At 35.2% G+C, this 17,102-nt stretch overlaps 1 protein-coding gene across 1 annotated transcript; it reads left to right on the top strand.

Moving 5' to 3' along the window:
• Window positions 1–736: 736 nt before the first annotated feature.
• On the top strand, window positions 737–16,490 carry LOC101739772 (glucose dehydrogenase [FAD, quinone]). Its single transcript, XM_012697693.4, has 4 exons — window positions 737–1,432; window positions 8,580–8,737; window positions 14,068–14,182; window positions 14,994–16,490. Exons 1-4 carry the CDS (start codon window positions 809–811, stop codon window positions 16,317–16,319), a joined length of 2,223 nt encoding a protein of 740 aa, XP_012553147.2. The 5' UTR covers window positions 737–808; the 3' UTR covers window positions 16,320–16,490.
• The last annotated feature ends 612 nt before the right edge of the window (window positions 16,491–17,102 follow it).

Raw genomic sequence — 17,102 nt, forward strand, 5'->3', positions numbered from 1 at the left:
CATGTCGTAATAATAATTACTGTTAATGGCAAGTCGTTACTTTAGTTTTAACGCAAAGCAAATAGTAGATATGCCTATAAGTTTAAACCAGAAGCATGATCCAAACCTGCCTGGGTAGGTGGTATCGCTCATTTTTGTTATCCAGAATACACAGCTGCTTTATAGTGGCGGGCGGCAGTATTTATCGTGTTACAACCAGGGTCTCTGGTATTCTAATGGTAGGGGGCAGTATTTAGTTTGTTATATACAAAGGCTCCGGTAGCCGCTTAACAACAAGTGGGCTATGAGCCCATCATACCAGAGCTCCCGTTTGTTTTAAAGTGCTAAGATGGGTGGACGATTTTACAGCCCACCTGGTGCCAACTGATCACCTGAGCCAATAGATATCAACCACGTCAATGACCTTCTTGAGACATGGGTTCTGAGTTCCCGTTTGTACAGTACAACGGCTTCCCGACCCTTCAAACCGAAATGCATTACTGCTTCACGGCAAAAATAGGCAGGGTAGTGGTACCTACCCGTGCGGACTCACAAGAGGTCCTACCACCAGTAAACTAGACATAAAACTCTTAAATTCGAAACCATTTACAAAGTCCACATAAAAGAAATTACGAAACAATTGATTTCTTATTAAATTTTTATCAAGCAATGAATGGAACCACAAGCATATCGAACGGTTAAGGACACAGTACTATTAAGAAATTACACCACTCGCTCCGCTCTTACGATTCATTACAATCCAAGTCGTTGATAGACGCAGACAATACTGTTATGCGCGCCGCGTGCCTAGATTACACCTAAAATCGAAATGGCCTCCCAAACCTGGACCCCGCCGGACATATCCGAAGTATGTCCCGATCAGATCGCGCCTCTGACCCAGTGCTCGCAAATCGGCTTCATGTACTTATCGTTGCTGGCTCAATTATTCGGGAATTCGTATGACCGACAAATATACAAAAACCCGTACAGGGATTACGGTGGGTCGCGGAGTTCGGATTACGCTCGGGGAATTCCATTAGGGCCGGTCGTGGATTCGGGTATCGATAAATCACACACGGCTGTGGGGCCGTTGCTGACAATGGACTTCTCCATCGATCACAACAGTGAGATACACAGTCGCGAACCCGAAGACAGTCACGCGTATTCGGGATCACCGTTCCACTCGAAGCCGGATGTATTCGATTTCCAAAAGCCGGATTTTAAATTTTCCTCCTTCGATTCGCCGGTTTTCGATTTTAATTACGTTTCCAAACGTTTCGCGGATGCCGAAGCAGCTGACAGCAAAGTGAGTGTTCGAGAAAAGAAAGTCACGAAGAAGGAGAACCGGAAGAAAAGAGAAGCAAGAGTAGAAGAATATGATTTTATTGTTGTCGGAGCTGGATCTGCGGGCTGTGTCGTCGCTAATCGTCTCTCTGAAGTCAAGAAGTGGAAGGTTAGTTAGTGTGCGTTACACATTCTTTATTTCACTTTGAATTCAAAACAAATAAATAACAGTTAAAAAAAAAAAACTTTTATAGAAAATCCAACTACAAAATAGAAAATAAATTTTAATAAATTTAAATTTTTTTAATATTTTTTTATTGCTTAGATTGGTGCACGAGCTCACAGCTCACCTGGTGTTAAGTGGTCACTGGAGCCCATAGACATCTACAACGTAAATGCACCACCCACCTTGAGATATAAGTTCTAAGGTCTCAGTATAGTTACAACGTCTACCCCACCCTTCAAACCGAAACGCATTGCTGTTTCACGGCAAAACTAGGCGGAGTGGTGGTCCTACCCGTGCGGACTCATAATAGGTCCTACCACCAGTAACAGGTAATAGTAATTAAAAATAGTGTAAGACAATTTTTTTTTATTGTAAAAAAAGCGTGGGGAGCTTTTCAGGATATTATCAAAATAACCCTTCTACTCATATCTGTTCATAAAACATTTATAACTGCTGATACCATGCACCCCATGCTTAATAAGCAAGCCAAAATAAGCCTTAATAAGTATTCCAAATTTAGAGTTAATCCGACGTTTTGAAGGGGGTCAAAATCATGTTCAAAGATTCCGTTACATACTAACATACATACGTCTGAAGCTAATAAAAGCGTCTTAAAAATAATCACCTATGTATATACGTGAAATTAATATGCTGATTGCTGTCGCTTAGATAATATTGTCTAAGCTAATAAATATAGTTTATGTTCTATTATGTTATAGAAACTTTTGTTGTTTTTAAGACAATGAACAACAAATATGTCAACCAGACAGTTTAATAGTCATTTGAATCTAAATGCGTCATTGCGAGAATAAAGTAAAATCTAAAAATATGTTGTTCAACAATTTGTACCTACAACAAGAGTTTTTGTATTCTAAATCGAATCAATATGAGTTTTATTACAATACTAGTCGACCCGGCAGACTTCGTGGTGCCTCAATCGATAAATAAAAGACCTAAGCTTTTGTATAAAATAAACACATCAAAGGAAAAACAAAATTGTTATTTTTATTTAATTCCGAGCATTTTCATATTTATCTACCTTTTAAACCTTCTCTGGACTTCCGCAAATAATTCAAGACCAAAATTAGCCAAATCGATCCAGCCGTTCTCGAGTTTTAGCGAGACTAATGAACAGCAATTCATTTTTATCTATAGGTATATATTAATACGTGAAGCAAAAACTTTGTATCCCTTTTTACGAAAATTGCGCGGACGGAGGAGTATGAAATTTTCCACACTTATCTATACTAATATTATAAAGAGGAAAGATTTGTTTGTTTGTTTGTTTCGAATAGGCTCCGAAACTACTGGACCGATTTGAAAAATTCTTTTTCCATTAGAAGCCGACATTGTCCCTGATGAACATAGGCTACTTTTTTTTATTTATTTTTTATTTTATTTTTTTGGTTTCATGTGTGTTTTAATGTTTCCGAAGCGAAGCGAGGGCGGGTCGCTAGTAGAGAATATAGAGAAGAAGTGCACAAAGCTAATATTTTTTTTTAATAATGCATAAAAGATACATTAAATCGATAAAGAAAACATTACACACACTACATACCATGTATTTGACGCACACACGCATGCATACTATTTATTGTCAAACTTTTGTTCTTGACGTCTGTTGTCAAATTGAGAATAGATTAAATATTGTTTGTCTTTGTTAATATTTTTTATAGTGTAGTCTTGGCGAAATTTGTGATTATAGAAGTATAAAATACAATCATAATAGTGTACAAACTTACAATTCCAATTAATTATAGTCGAATTTCGACTACCGCGGGACCTCTAGTATATATAGATTTATAAACTAAAAAAGTTTTTCTTTTTTCGGTTTATCCAACAAACATATAAAATTCACAGTATGTTTTTTTCACAAACAACTTTTATATCAAATTAGAGCGTTGCAACCACGGAAACAGATTACATACACACACTTTCATATGGCGGTTTCTATAAAAACCGAACAATAGAACTTCTTATACGGTAGACCTGCTTTACACATTGACGTAACATAATTGAAGACCTAACTAGCTAATTAACCGTGCTCATATTTACACTTCATTTAGTTGTGGTGGTGCGTAAAGTGAGCCCACACGACTATAACACCACTTTGGTCATTTCTGCCGCGAAATATGTAGTTGCGTTATATCAAATAGATGTCATATCTCGGGTAGGCTAGAGTTGAAAAAGCCATGATCGTGTAGGGACAAAAAAAGTCTCACAACCACTCAAAAAACACACTTACTGGTGGTAGGACCTCTTGTGAGTCCGCACGGCTAGGTACCACCGCCCTGCCTATTTCTGCCGTGAAGCAGTAATGCGTTTCGGTTTGAAGGGTGGGGCAGCCGTTGTAACTATACTTGAGACCTTACAACTTATATTTCAAGGTGGGTGGCGCATTTACGTTGTGAATGTCTATGGGCTCCAGTAACCACTTAATACCAGGTGGGCTGTGAGCTCGTTCACCTAACTAAGCTCGTGTGCCACTAATTGTCCTCCCTCTCTGAAGAGGTGAAGAAACTCTGTCCTATGCTAGACTTGGACCTGAATATTTAATACTCTGGGACAGCGGCAATATATACATTTGGGTCACGGTCTGACGGGTACAAAGTTCCACCACACTACGAGCACTTATTATTATACCCTCCGAGACGCAAAGGTATTTCAAACGTAATTAAATTAAATAAGAAAATAATTCAAGGCCATTTTGACTGCATCCATCGCGTATCACGTGATCAGAAAATATAAAATCGTTAACCTCAATTTATAACGGCTTCAATACACGAACGCCTAAGAGGATATTTCGTAATAAAATTTATCGTAAATATATACAATATATGTAGGAAATACAATATAATAAATTAGGTAGGTACATTCCAAATTAATCGCTTGATAAAAGCTAATGAGACGAAAGTTTGGACTGCTATATCATTGAGGATTCGACCTCACAAGTCAAAGCGGGTAGCGGTAATCATGCTGTGATGTCCACGGACTTCACTAACCACGCGACATTGGACGTAATCTACACTAATATATAAATTTACAGTGGTTTTTACGGATGTTCCGTTATAACTACTGAACCGTGCATCCGATTGACTTGAAACTTGGTATCCATATAGAAAATAAATGTACTTAATGGATAGGCTAATATTTATATGAGTTTTGGACTCCCTACATCAGTTACGGGGGCGTTGGTAATGAGAATCTTTGTGGGGGTGAGAAATAATAATGTTAATTTTAAATGCCCAGCGAAGCGGACGGGTACACCTAGTACCATATAAAATGGAATAAAGGTCGCGTATTAAGTAAAATATTGCTTAAACGTAATAGCCTTTCACCAATCGATATAGGTATACACATTCGCTTGATCTTATTCAACCGCAAAAGCTATTTACGAAATACTTTCATATACTATTTTTTTTATTAATTCTATTTTATTTCTAAGAGACCTGAAAGACTAAAATATACATTAAAAAGAAAAAATAAATTAGAATTAAAAATAGTGTATGAAAAAATGATTTTATTGTAAAAAAACGTGGGGTGCACGGTATCAGTAGTTATAAATATTTTATGAACAGATATGAGTAGAAGGGTTATTTTGATAACATTCTCAACTATTAAAATTTATTTTCTATTTTTTAGTGGAATTTTCTCTAAAAGCGTATTTTATTTGTTTTTTTAAACTATTATTTATTTTTAATTTTTTAGTTGATTTTTTTTTCATTTTTTTTTTAATATTGAATTGTCATCGGTCCTTAATAAGGATACCAAATTTCGAGTTAATCCGACGTTTTGAGGGGGGCCAAAAATCATGTTCAAAGATTCCGTTACATAATAACATCTGAAGCTAATAAAAGCGTATTAAAAAGGCAAAGATAGGCAATCCAGACGCCTTAGTAACGGAAATCGACATTACTTCAGAGCGCCGCGTAGGGCACCGGTGACCTACAACGCAGTCAAAGGAATATATTTCATTTTAAAACAAGCTTGATACAAACAACGTGCTCAATTAATATTCTGATGCATTATCAAGTACGTTTTCCATTGGAAAATAATAATATTTAAATAATTTTCATGAAATACGACAATGTTTAAAACGTATGCACATATTATACGGTAAAATTATTTTAAAGTTTAATTTGTTCAAAGTAAACAATGAATTAATTATTTACTAGAGGTCCCGCAGTAGTCGAAACTCGAGTATAATTAATTGGAATTGCAAGTTTGTACACTATTATGATTGTATTTTATACTTCTATAATCACAAATTTCGCCAAGACTTACACTATAAAAAAATATTAACAAAGACAAACAATATTTAATCTATTCTCAATTTGACAACAGACGTCAAGAACAAAAGTTTGACAATAAATAGTATGCATGCGTGCGTGCGTCAAATACATGGTATGTAGTGTGTGTAGTGTTTTCTTTATTGATTTAATGTATCTTTTATGCATTTTTTAAAAATAATATTGGCATTGTGCACTTCCTCTCTATATTCTCTATAAATGTGGAAAATTTCATACTCCTCCGTCTGCGCAATTTTCGTAAAAAGGGATACAAAGTTTTTGCTTCACGTATTAATATTATTATATAGATTATAATTTAACGTTCGAGTGAACATTCGGCCACATGTACTAATTAATTTTTTTTCATAGTAATAGAGGTTTGACCAAATCTTCGGGATCGCATTCTTTAATTCTGAACTCTCAAAGTGAATCTTTATCTATCTAAATAAAGAACTGCAAGAAATTTATGAAGTTTTAAATTATTTTGAGGGCACAAGAAAGTATAACGCACTTAATTATTTTTGTACGAAAAAAGATATAAAGAAGAGTGCGAGTGTGATAGGAATATCTTGGTGTCTCTTTCGCACACTCACATCAATCAGAAGTCATGAATGTGACACCTTAATAATTATTTTGACAAATAAATTTCAAAGGCTTCTAGTATAGTGATCCAATCAAGTTCAAGTAGTTTATTGATCAATATCTATATTAGATTTCGGGATATATCTTTAACAAATGTACTTGTAAAAATAATTTAATATTTATAACTGTACATTCGCTTAGTTTAAGGTTATTCCGATTTGGTAGTAAATTATGCCCTCGCGAACCAGCTGCCTTTGAGATGTCGATCGATATCTTCTAGCTGAGAACCTTTGAGTTTGCCTATTCGTCCTAGCCAAGCGACAAGGGCTCTATATAAGACGCCGCCCTTCCATCCAAAAAAAAAGGCTTAGAAACAACTTCTAGAATGAGTTCTGAATGGAAGAAGTAGCAAAAATGTTAAAATTTAAATCACTTTTTTTTTATTAACAATCTGAAAGGGAGAAGAGGTTAACCGAAGAGGACATGGATGGTGTGTGTGTGAATGATGATATGAGAGAAAAAGGAGTGAGTATTGAGATGACGGCTGAAAGAGGAGGATGGAATATAAAAATCCGCTATGCCGACCCCACCTAGTGGGATAAAAGTGGAGACAAAGAAGAGAACAATCTGAAAAATAATAATTGTACAAAACAGTGGTAGGGGATGTGGCGTAGTGTATGAAAACAACTACCATATATCAACATAACGGCTCACTATGGACTCGTACAGTTAATTCAATTTTCATAGTTTATACTCAATCAAACTTTGCAACTGCGACCGAGAGAATGTACGTACTGTCCGCGCGCGAGCTCCGAGGATTTTTAAGGAATGTTGACGTAATGAGCTAGTGTTGTAATTAGTCGATATTGCGCTATCGATACTAACACATCTTAAGCTTCCGTGCGAGTGTAAATTATAAAATAGTTTTATGAGGGTATTATTATTATTGTTATTTTTTATTGCTTAGATTGGTGGACGAGCTCACAGCCCACCTGGTGTTAAGTGGTTACTGGAGCTCATAGACATCTACAATCTAAATGCGCCACCCACCTTGAGATATAAGTTCTAAGGTCTCAGTATAGTTACGACGGCTACGCCACCCTTCAAACCGAAACGCATTACTGCTTCACGGCAGAAATAGGCGGGGTGGTGGTACCTACCCGTGCGGACTCACAAGAGGTCCTACCACCAGTGAAAAATGTATTATATACTTGAAAAAAAAAACCATTGATCACGTATGAATTTCATTTAATGAACTGATTTTTATTGAACAAAATGAACCTGAAATCTTATGAATTACTCTCGCAATCAGATTAATCAGTAGTTGAAGAATTTCATGTACTCTCCTCTTGATGTCACTCTCCTCACATACTTCAATAATAAATGATTCGACAACGTCCTCCTTTTGCTAGTAATATTCCTCTAATGCTAAAACATGTTTATTATGCTAGTGCTCGCCATTCCTTTTTCATCAAATTAAATAGCTATTTGTACAAACAAAAAGACTTATAAGTATAAGACTATTTATATTAAAAATCACACGTAATTAACACTGCTAACGCAAAATTAAAAACAACGAGTCGGTAAGCGTACTCTCACGTTAAGGTCAACACTAGTACTGGGAGAGTGCGGGGTATGAAGCGACGGTCGGGCGCGGTGCACGCCCGCCCGCCTCCTCAGCCCCCGAATCCTCGGAGCTCGCGCGCGGAGTATACATAGGTGCACTCATTATTTTTTCGCTTCAAAAACTGTTTTCGCAATGTTGGTATTACGTTTTGAATAGTTTTTGAGTGTGTTGCAACCTGAATGCTGGCATTAATTTTATTTTATTTAGAGCAAACTTATTTTGATTGTATTAAATAACAGTAAATTAAGCATTTTTTTATAGGAGCCACAGTGATATAATATTGATCAAAATTAAATATGGATTTGAAATTTGTAAGAAAAAGCAAAACTCGTGCTGTAGATTATTAAGTACTATTACGCCATCTATCGCCGAATAGTCGAACGAATATCACGATCGAATAGCACCTAGAACGCTCGAGAAGTACAACGCCATCTATTGTCAGATAGCGGAAACATAATACGAAGCGGAAGAAGTACAGTATGTTCACGGATGCTGAAATATCGTCTGTTAACAAGGCATTATTGTTGTAAATAAGATTGCTAATGATAGTTTGTCAGCTGTTTCTAAATTAAAAAAATTAATCTACCTGCAGGTTTTGCTACTTGAAGCCGGTCCAGAAGAGCCAGACGTTACCAGCGTGCCAGGTTTTGCTCCAGCACTGGCTAGGTCAAACATCGACTGGAATTATCGAACTCAACCCGAGGAGTTGACGTGCAGAGCACAGCGAGGGCAAACTTGTGCTTGGTACAGGTAAGATAGAGTGTAACAAAACAGATTCATATTTTATGGTGAATAAAAAAAATATCATTACCGATTCATTAAATGACACTCAATGAATGCCCACTTGAAACAATCTTACTCAATTCCATTAGACAAAGGATACAATTCATTTGTATTTTATAAATTATGTATACAGGGTGTCCTACAAGGTAACGATAACCTAGCATCGGGCGAATCCTCTTATGATAAGCTAGTAAAAATATCTTCTTCATTACGTTTTGGACACCCTGTATAATACAGAATGTGTTAGCATGATTTCACAAACGCTTATGGTTCTTATTTAATTTGATAGATTTTGTTCCTGATTTGGACATGACTTTGGCCGATCGATCCCGTTTACGTATTACACTCCATTACTCTCACATGAACTGTAATCGTAGCTAGCAAATTCAACAATTTACGAGTATTTACTAACAAAAAAAATATCGCCTCATTTTTCTGAAGTTTTTTACAACTGAACGCACTGAATTTCTCGATATTTCCATGAAGATTTTCGAAAGAAAAACCCATTTTGTCAGTATTTCTGAATATCTCATAAAATTCCTCGTACACGTGTTCACACATTAACCAGGAATGTTTATGAAGCGTACCGAGTAGATTACTTCCAAACGACACATCCAATGTCAACGACCCGACGTTCCACAAAGACTTCTTGGAACGTAACCGCGTCGTAATGATGTCAACTTGAATTATATACTTGAGATCTTGACAACCTTTGGAAGCGAAATATTTAGAAATATCAAAGGGGAGACTGTCGAAGGAAATCCCATAGGCATTATAATCTGAATGCCACAATCCAGCCAAATTTCAGGTCAATACATCAGAATGCTATATATTGACAGCAATACAACACAATAACCTGTATACCGTGACTGCTAGATCCCTGATTCCGCTCAAGGCTAAGGACCATCGCCACTTTAGGCTTGTCTTGATAGACCCACCTGATCTTGGCAGTGGGTCACGATTTCTATTTGGCAGTAGACGAACTCTACTTACTCTGCTACCCTAATGAAGCAATCACTTCATGAGCAAAAGGCTTTCAAACAAGAACGCAAGACTGCTCTACAGTACATAATTCTTTTAGACCACGACGGATCTCTGAAAACTTACTGGTTCCAATTACTCAGTGCTTTGTGTTCTCCGATGACTCATAAGATAGAGGTAGAACTGATAGAAGATGAAGTGATAAATTGAAAAATCTTCAAAGCTTTACGCGATTTTAGTGCTTAATTTATCAACAAAACAGTGATTGTACAAACTATTACCTACACCAGAGATTGGGTGTTAAACTATTTAATTCTCCGTTCTATAAATGTACAGGCATGTCACATTTCAATTGTTAATTTTAACAAAGGATTTACGTGTTTCCTGTGTACTCCGATGACAAGTCGTTTAATCTTGAAATATAAGAAAAGCACATTATTGTTAACAAAACCTCTGTGTTCCATCATCAAATGCTTAGAGAAAATTGTAGAATTGTTTAATATATAATAGCGTACATATTTGATTCTGATTTGCAGTGGACGTGTTATGGGAGGGTCAAGTGCTATAAATTATCTTGTATATATGCGAGGTAATAAAAAAGATTACGACGATTGGGCCGCCTTAGGTAACTCAGGTTGGACCTATGAAGAGGTAAGTTCGTGAATAGCTGATTCACTAAAAATGCATTTTAATTTCCTCCCTCCCCTGATTACTTTTACTTTCTAATTATGCTTTTTTATTCCGATCATATAAAACATTGTACATGGAACAGCTAGTTTTAAATGTGGCTAAATTAATGTTATGATCAAATTCGACTAATTTAAAGTAACTTAAATATTTACTTAATATTTACCCAATTATGACGTTATTAAATAAATTAATTTTGTATATAATTCTGCCAAGTTATTGCTTTCGTTGCTGCATGAAAATGTTATATATTATATACATAGTGAAATATTAATGTTTAAAGAATATTCATTTCAGGTACTGCCTTACTTCAAGAAATCCGAAAACAACAAAGATATTGAAGCAATAGATAAAAAATATCACGGCGTCAACGGCCCTCTTAATGTTGAACGTTTTTCATACGTCGATGACAATGTCGTAATGTTAGTAAACGCATTCAATGAAACTGGTCTACCTTTGGTTGACTTCAATGGTCAGCAACAAATAGGTACAATGACAGCACAAACGACTTCAGCAAACGGGAAGAGAGTCTCAACGAATACTGCCTTCATAAAGCCAATAAGAAAGAAAAGAACCAATCTCACAGTACGTACTAACGCTCGGGTGACTAAAATTTTAATTGAACGCTACAAGAAAACGGCTAATGGAGTTAAATATATTAAAAACAACGTCTGGTATAAAGTATATGCAAGAAAAGAGGTGATACTAAGTGCTGGTGCACTGAATTCCCCTAAAATTCTAATGCTGTCTGGCATTGGACCGAAAGACGTATTAGAAGCATTAAATATATTTGTGATTAAAGATTTAAAAGTTGGTCACAATTTACAAGATCACGTAACCACCAATGCCATGTTAATGTCACTGACAAACAAAACTTCTACTATGATACCGGCTAACCAGATTATAGACCAGGTAAAAGAATATTATAAAACTAGAAATAGAAACCACCCACTTTCAGCTACTGGACCGTTACAGCTAACTGCTTTTATAAGAACTAAGTTTGCCGACAAAGACGAATCCTTACCAGACATTCAAGTACATTTCGACGGACGTAATTCTAAAGAGTTCTATTCAGATCCAACAAATTATTTAGAAACAAATGTATTACCATTCTCCTATTACGACAGTATAAACGTCAGACCAATACTGTTGGTGCCAGAAAGCAAAGGATATTTGACTTTGAATAAAACCCATCCTGTTTTCGGTCAACCTTTGATATATTCAAGGTTTTTCACCGTAAAAAAAGATATGGACACTTTAGTAGCGGCCTTAAAATCTATTACAGAATTGAAAAGAACCAAATCCTTTCGAGAAAAGGGCGTTAAATTTATAAGGAATACAGTCAGTGCGTGCAAACCATATAAATGGGGAAGTTATAAATATTTTGCGTGTTTATTTACAAGATATACCTCGACGATATTTCACCCATCGGGAACATGTAAAATGGGACCGAGTGATGATTTAGAAGCAGTTGTAAATCCTAAACTGGAAGTGTATGGTATTAAGCATTTAAGAGTGGCTGATGCTTCTATAATGCCGAGAATAGTTCGTGGAAATACAAATGCACCGGTTATAATGATCGGTGAAAAAATATCTGATCTAATTAAAGACAGATGGAAAGATTGTACGGATTAAAATTAAAAAACGACGCTGTTTCTTAATTTAATCTTATTAGGATTTTAATAAAACTATCTTACTATCTATGGTTGTTTCACTATCGGTGCTAATTTTTGAAGATCTCAATTTTATCATTCACTATAATAATGATCCTTTTACCAAGAATTTCTCAATAATATCAAGGATCAAATAAATCAACATGCCATATTACCTATTACATCATTTTGGCCACACTGTAAAATACATATCATTACTTTAGGACAGACGACATAGTCAGCATAATATTTAGACGTGTTTATATTACAAACAATCGCAATTGGTGAGCTTACACAAACATTACAATTACTTGTACCAATATTTATAAAATCCATAAGCCATCGATACATAACTTAAAATAATCGCCACAAATGTAAAAACTATTCACTTCAGATGATTTTATTTAGATCTACAGTAAAATTTTAAGTATTCAGGTAACCGACTCTAGAGATAATTCTCTCATAGTGCTTCCGGATCGTGTGCCATTCTGTATATCTTACAGATGCAAAGGTAACTTTATTTTAGTGCGTTCTGAGATTAAATTAGCTACAAGACACTCTTTGCTTCAATTAACTACCACTCTTTGACGATAAGCACTATTACGTGTACCTGGATGCGTGTTTACATTCACGTTTAAATGCAAGTGTATGAGAATACACCTCACAGAGTGAATTAACACTACATTACTTAGCACACTGCCTGGAAGTTTTGCAAGTGACACATTTCATAGTGGATGTCTTATAACAACATTTCTTCGAAATCCTAACAGAAACAACAATGGAATTCATCGTAGCCAATCAAAATTTTGAAAAAAGAACTTTATTGTGTCACCTAGCATAAAACTGTCATTAAGACACAGCACAATGATAACATCATAGAAATCACAACACTACATCTTAAAACTAAATTTTATTTTATGAATAATAAAATGCACGTATTACACTTTATTTGAGCACGATTTGTCGTCGGTAATTAACTTAGAAATTAATATGATTTTAATTAAATCCTCTAAAAACGGAAGACGTTGTTCCATTTTCATTATATCTACCTATTAGTATGGGATGTTTTAAATATTTCAAATTCTTTTTGAATTACGTCCTTTTCAAATCGTATTCCCTGTTAGTAGACTTATAACATTAGTGAACTCAGAGACTCATCTGACCTTTCTTGGGTATCGTTAGTTCAATTTATTCGACTAGAAACTCGTGCATCCCATACTCCCTTACTTATTTTCACATCGTCTTTTACCTTCGGTGAGATTCCATAACTGATTGAAATTGAGCAAGTCGTGAGTTTATCTATCCAAAATGTCATAGATACTCATTGAAAGCACTCTTGTCCTAATTACAGGATTTGTGGCGGTAGTCGTTATAGGACATAATATATTTGACAGATGCCCAAATCTTGCTAAAAGACAATTACAAGATTAGTTTACAGTGTATAAGTTCTGAACAGTTTTATCAAGAACAACCTTACACATTTACCGGCTCGGTGGAAGATTTTTTTTTTGTCGTAACCCCTAAATGTTCTCAACTCGAATAACATTAAAAAATCCTCAAATTTAGATCTAATCTATATTACTTAGTCAATGATTTAGTTTCATTAATTTGCAGACATTTATATTCTATGATTCACATTTAATGTTGTATTTTGCACAATATTTTTTGTTTTGTTTTGGGTTTATTGATAACGCACATATAATATAACATAATTCGCTACATACGAACCTGATTTTCATTTATTTGGCTGTTCGAGAAACTATGTAGAAGTTTTTACTACGATTTTTATGAATCACGGATACAAAAGTTAACGAGATATTAAATGGATCGTAAAAACTTTCATTAAATCATAAAAATTATAACATGATAAAACGGTTAAATGTTTTCAAACCTAATTTTTTAAGAACAGCTACATAAATATAATAATAATAAAATTGGTGGAAGATTTTTTATTTAATGTATTTAATTCGTTTTCAGGGGTAAAACAATGGGTGGTTCCAGCGCATTGAACTATATGGTCTACATGAGAGGAAACAAAAGAGATTATGATGCATGGGCAGAACTAGGAAACCTTGGGTGGAGTTACCGGGAGGTATGAGAATACGTATACCCATTTTTTTATAATCAGTTCGTGAGACTCGTTTTAATCACTGATTGATTAACTTACAACACTGTTAAGGATTAAATCTTTATAATTCAGTTTAGATATAGTGATAATGATGATGACTTATGGCACTGAGACGTGGTCGCTCACAATGGGCCGTATCAGATGGCTCAAAAAGTCACCCAAAGAGCAACGAACAGGGCTAAGCTCGGAGTTTTCCTCTGATGGCAACTTAGTAATAAGGAGATTCGCAGGAAACCATCGTATCCAACATAGCCCAAAGGTTTGCGACGCAGAACAGATAGGGCCGAAAAATTCTCGAGTGGCAACCGCGTACCGGATGATGTAGCGTGGGTAGGCCTCCCACAAGGTGACCTGCGACTTATTGGGGCTCGTAGGAATTCGCTGGATGCGGGCAGCCCATGACTGGTTGTTGTAGCGAAGCTTGAGAGAGGTCTATGTCCACCAGTGGCCACTGTGGGCTGAAGATAAATAAATAGATAAGACTTTAATGGGCCCTATAATAATGATTTCATCATACCAGATTTTGGCTAAATACCCAGAAGTAGGCAGCAGCTTGGCTTAGAATTGTTAATGACCATAAACGATGTCGAATATTCTTTATTATGTGTCTTATGCTTTCTACTAGTTTAAAAAGTTATTGAAGACGAATACAAAACAATATATTATGAATAAGTGTGAAACTATATAATTAATGTTTTCTCTGTGTTTTTTTTTAATTTATATCAGTACAACTTACAATTAAACACTACTTATACATGTATTAATTTATTTCCAGGTCTTACCATATTTCAAGAAGTCAGAAAATAACCAAGATATCGAATCTCGGGATAAATATTTTCATTCCACTAGAGGGCCACTAAACGTTGAAAGATTCCCGTACATAGATATCAATACTATGATGCTGGTTGAAGCTTTCAAAGAAAAGGGTCTTCCAGTAACAGATTTTAATGCTGAAAACCAATTGGGAACTGATATAGCTCAATCTACATCTAAGGAGGGCCGTAGGATGTCTACAAACGTGGCTTTTATTAGACCCATACGTCACAAGCGGCCAAACTTGAATGTTGTCAGTGAAGCTTTTGTAACAAAAGTGTTGATTGATCCAATTAGCAAAACAGCTTTTGGGGTGCAATATTTCAAAAACGGCCTGTTATTCACGGTACATGCCAAAAAAGAAATTATTGTTAGTAGTGGTACTATAAATTCGCCTAAGTTACTAATGTTATCAGGAATCGGACCTAGATTTCATCTAGAAAGCCTAAATATTCCAGTTATTTCAGATTTAGACGTGGGTCATAACCTTCAAGATCATGTAACAACAGACGCTCTGGTGCTAGCTTTATCTAACAAAACGTCTACGATGGTTAACGGACGGCAACTTGTTAATGAAATATACGACTATTACTCACAACATCCAAGGAAAAATGGTCCATTAGCAGCCACTGGGACCCTGAGCGGAACAGCTTTTATAAAAACCCAATTTTCATATGACCAAGCACCAGATATTCAATTTCATTTTGACGGTCGAAACTTTAAAGAGTTTTATTCTGATCCTACGACATATTTAGCAACGAATATATTCCCTCTATCATTTTACGACAGCTTGTCAGCTAGGCCGCTGTTACTAACCCCAAAAAGCAGAGGGTACATACTTTTAAATCAAACAGATCCGGTATTTGGACCACCTTTGATTTATTCCAAATTCTTTACGATCAGAGAAGATTTAGATGTCCTAATAGCTGGTTTAAGATTCGCTGTAAGCTTAGAAAATACAGAAGCATTCAAAATCAGCGGTGCAAGCTATGTAAAAATACCTGTACAAGCGTGCTCTGGGTTTGACTGGGGCTCAGATGAATATTTTATTTGTCTATTAACGCATTACACTTCAACTATATTCCATCCAGTCGGTACGTGTAAGATGGGTCCTAAATGGGATAGAGAAGCAGTTGTTGATCCGAGATTAAAAGTATACGGTATAAGAAATTTAAGAGTCGTTGATGCTTCGATTATGCCATTGATTGTTAGAGGTAATACAAATGCACCAACTATCATGATAGCTGAAAAAGCATGCGATATGATAAAGGAAGAATGGTTGACGTAAATATTTAAGTTTATTTAGGGTTTATTGTATAGTTCATAAGTATAATATATATTTGTGAAATTTCAGTATGATTATTTTATCGTAAAGGCTCATGAGAAAAGTTCATTAGTTTGGATGTAAATATTGGAATGTGTACCTTAAAAATAAAATAAAACATTTTTATTTTTATTACATTCGACTTTAATATTCTCCATTTTTGTAAGATTAATATAATACAAACAAAGAACTACATCTACTTGTGATTTCTAGAAATTTCTTTGTAAAAAAATATAAATATATATATATTTTTTTTCAATATTTGTTTTAGAATGATACATTAATAAAAGAAAAATCGCATTGTGTATTTAAAGACTCTGTTGACATGAATTATTAACATACAGTTCATTTTGTTGTAAAGAGCACTTGCAAATATTTGTTGCTACAGGTACTTATACAGGTTTATTGTATGATGCGATTAGTATCTAGAATAAATAAGGTCATCGCATCGATTCAAATATGTAGGTAAACATTAAGAATATACGAGGAAATAAACTAACAACAAAGAAATCTAAGAGTAATTAGGGGTTTCAACCACTATAAGTTGATCTTTGAAGTCGTCGTGGCCTAACGGATAAGACGTCCGGTGCATTCGTGTTGAAGCGATGCACCGGTGTTCGAATCCCGCAGGCGGGTACCAATTTTTCTAATGAAATACGTACTCAACAAATGTTCACGATTGACTTCCACGGTGAAGGAATAACATCGTGTAATAAAAATGAAACCCGCAAAATTATAATTTGCGTA

Source organism: Bombyx mori, chromosome 28, assembly GCF_030269925.1.
Source record: "Bombyx mori chromosome 28, ASM3026992v2".
NCBI classification, from domain to species: Eukaryota; Metazoa; Arthropoda; class Insecta; order Lepidoptera; family Bombycidae; genus Bombyx; species Bombyx mori.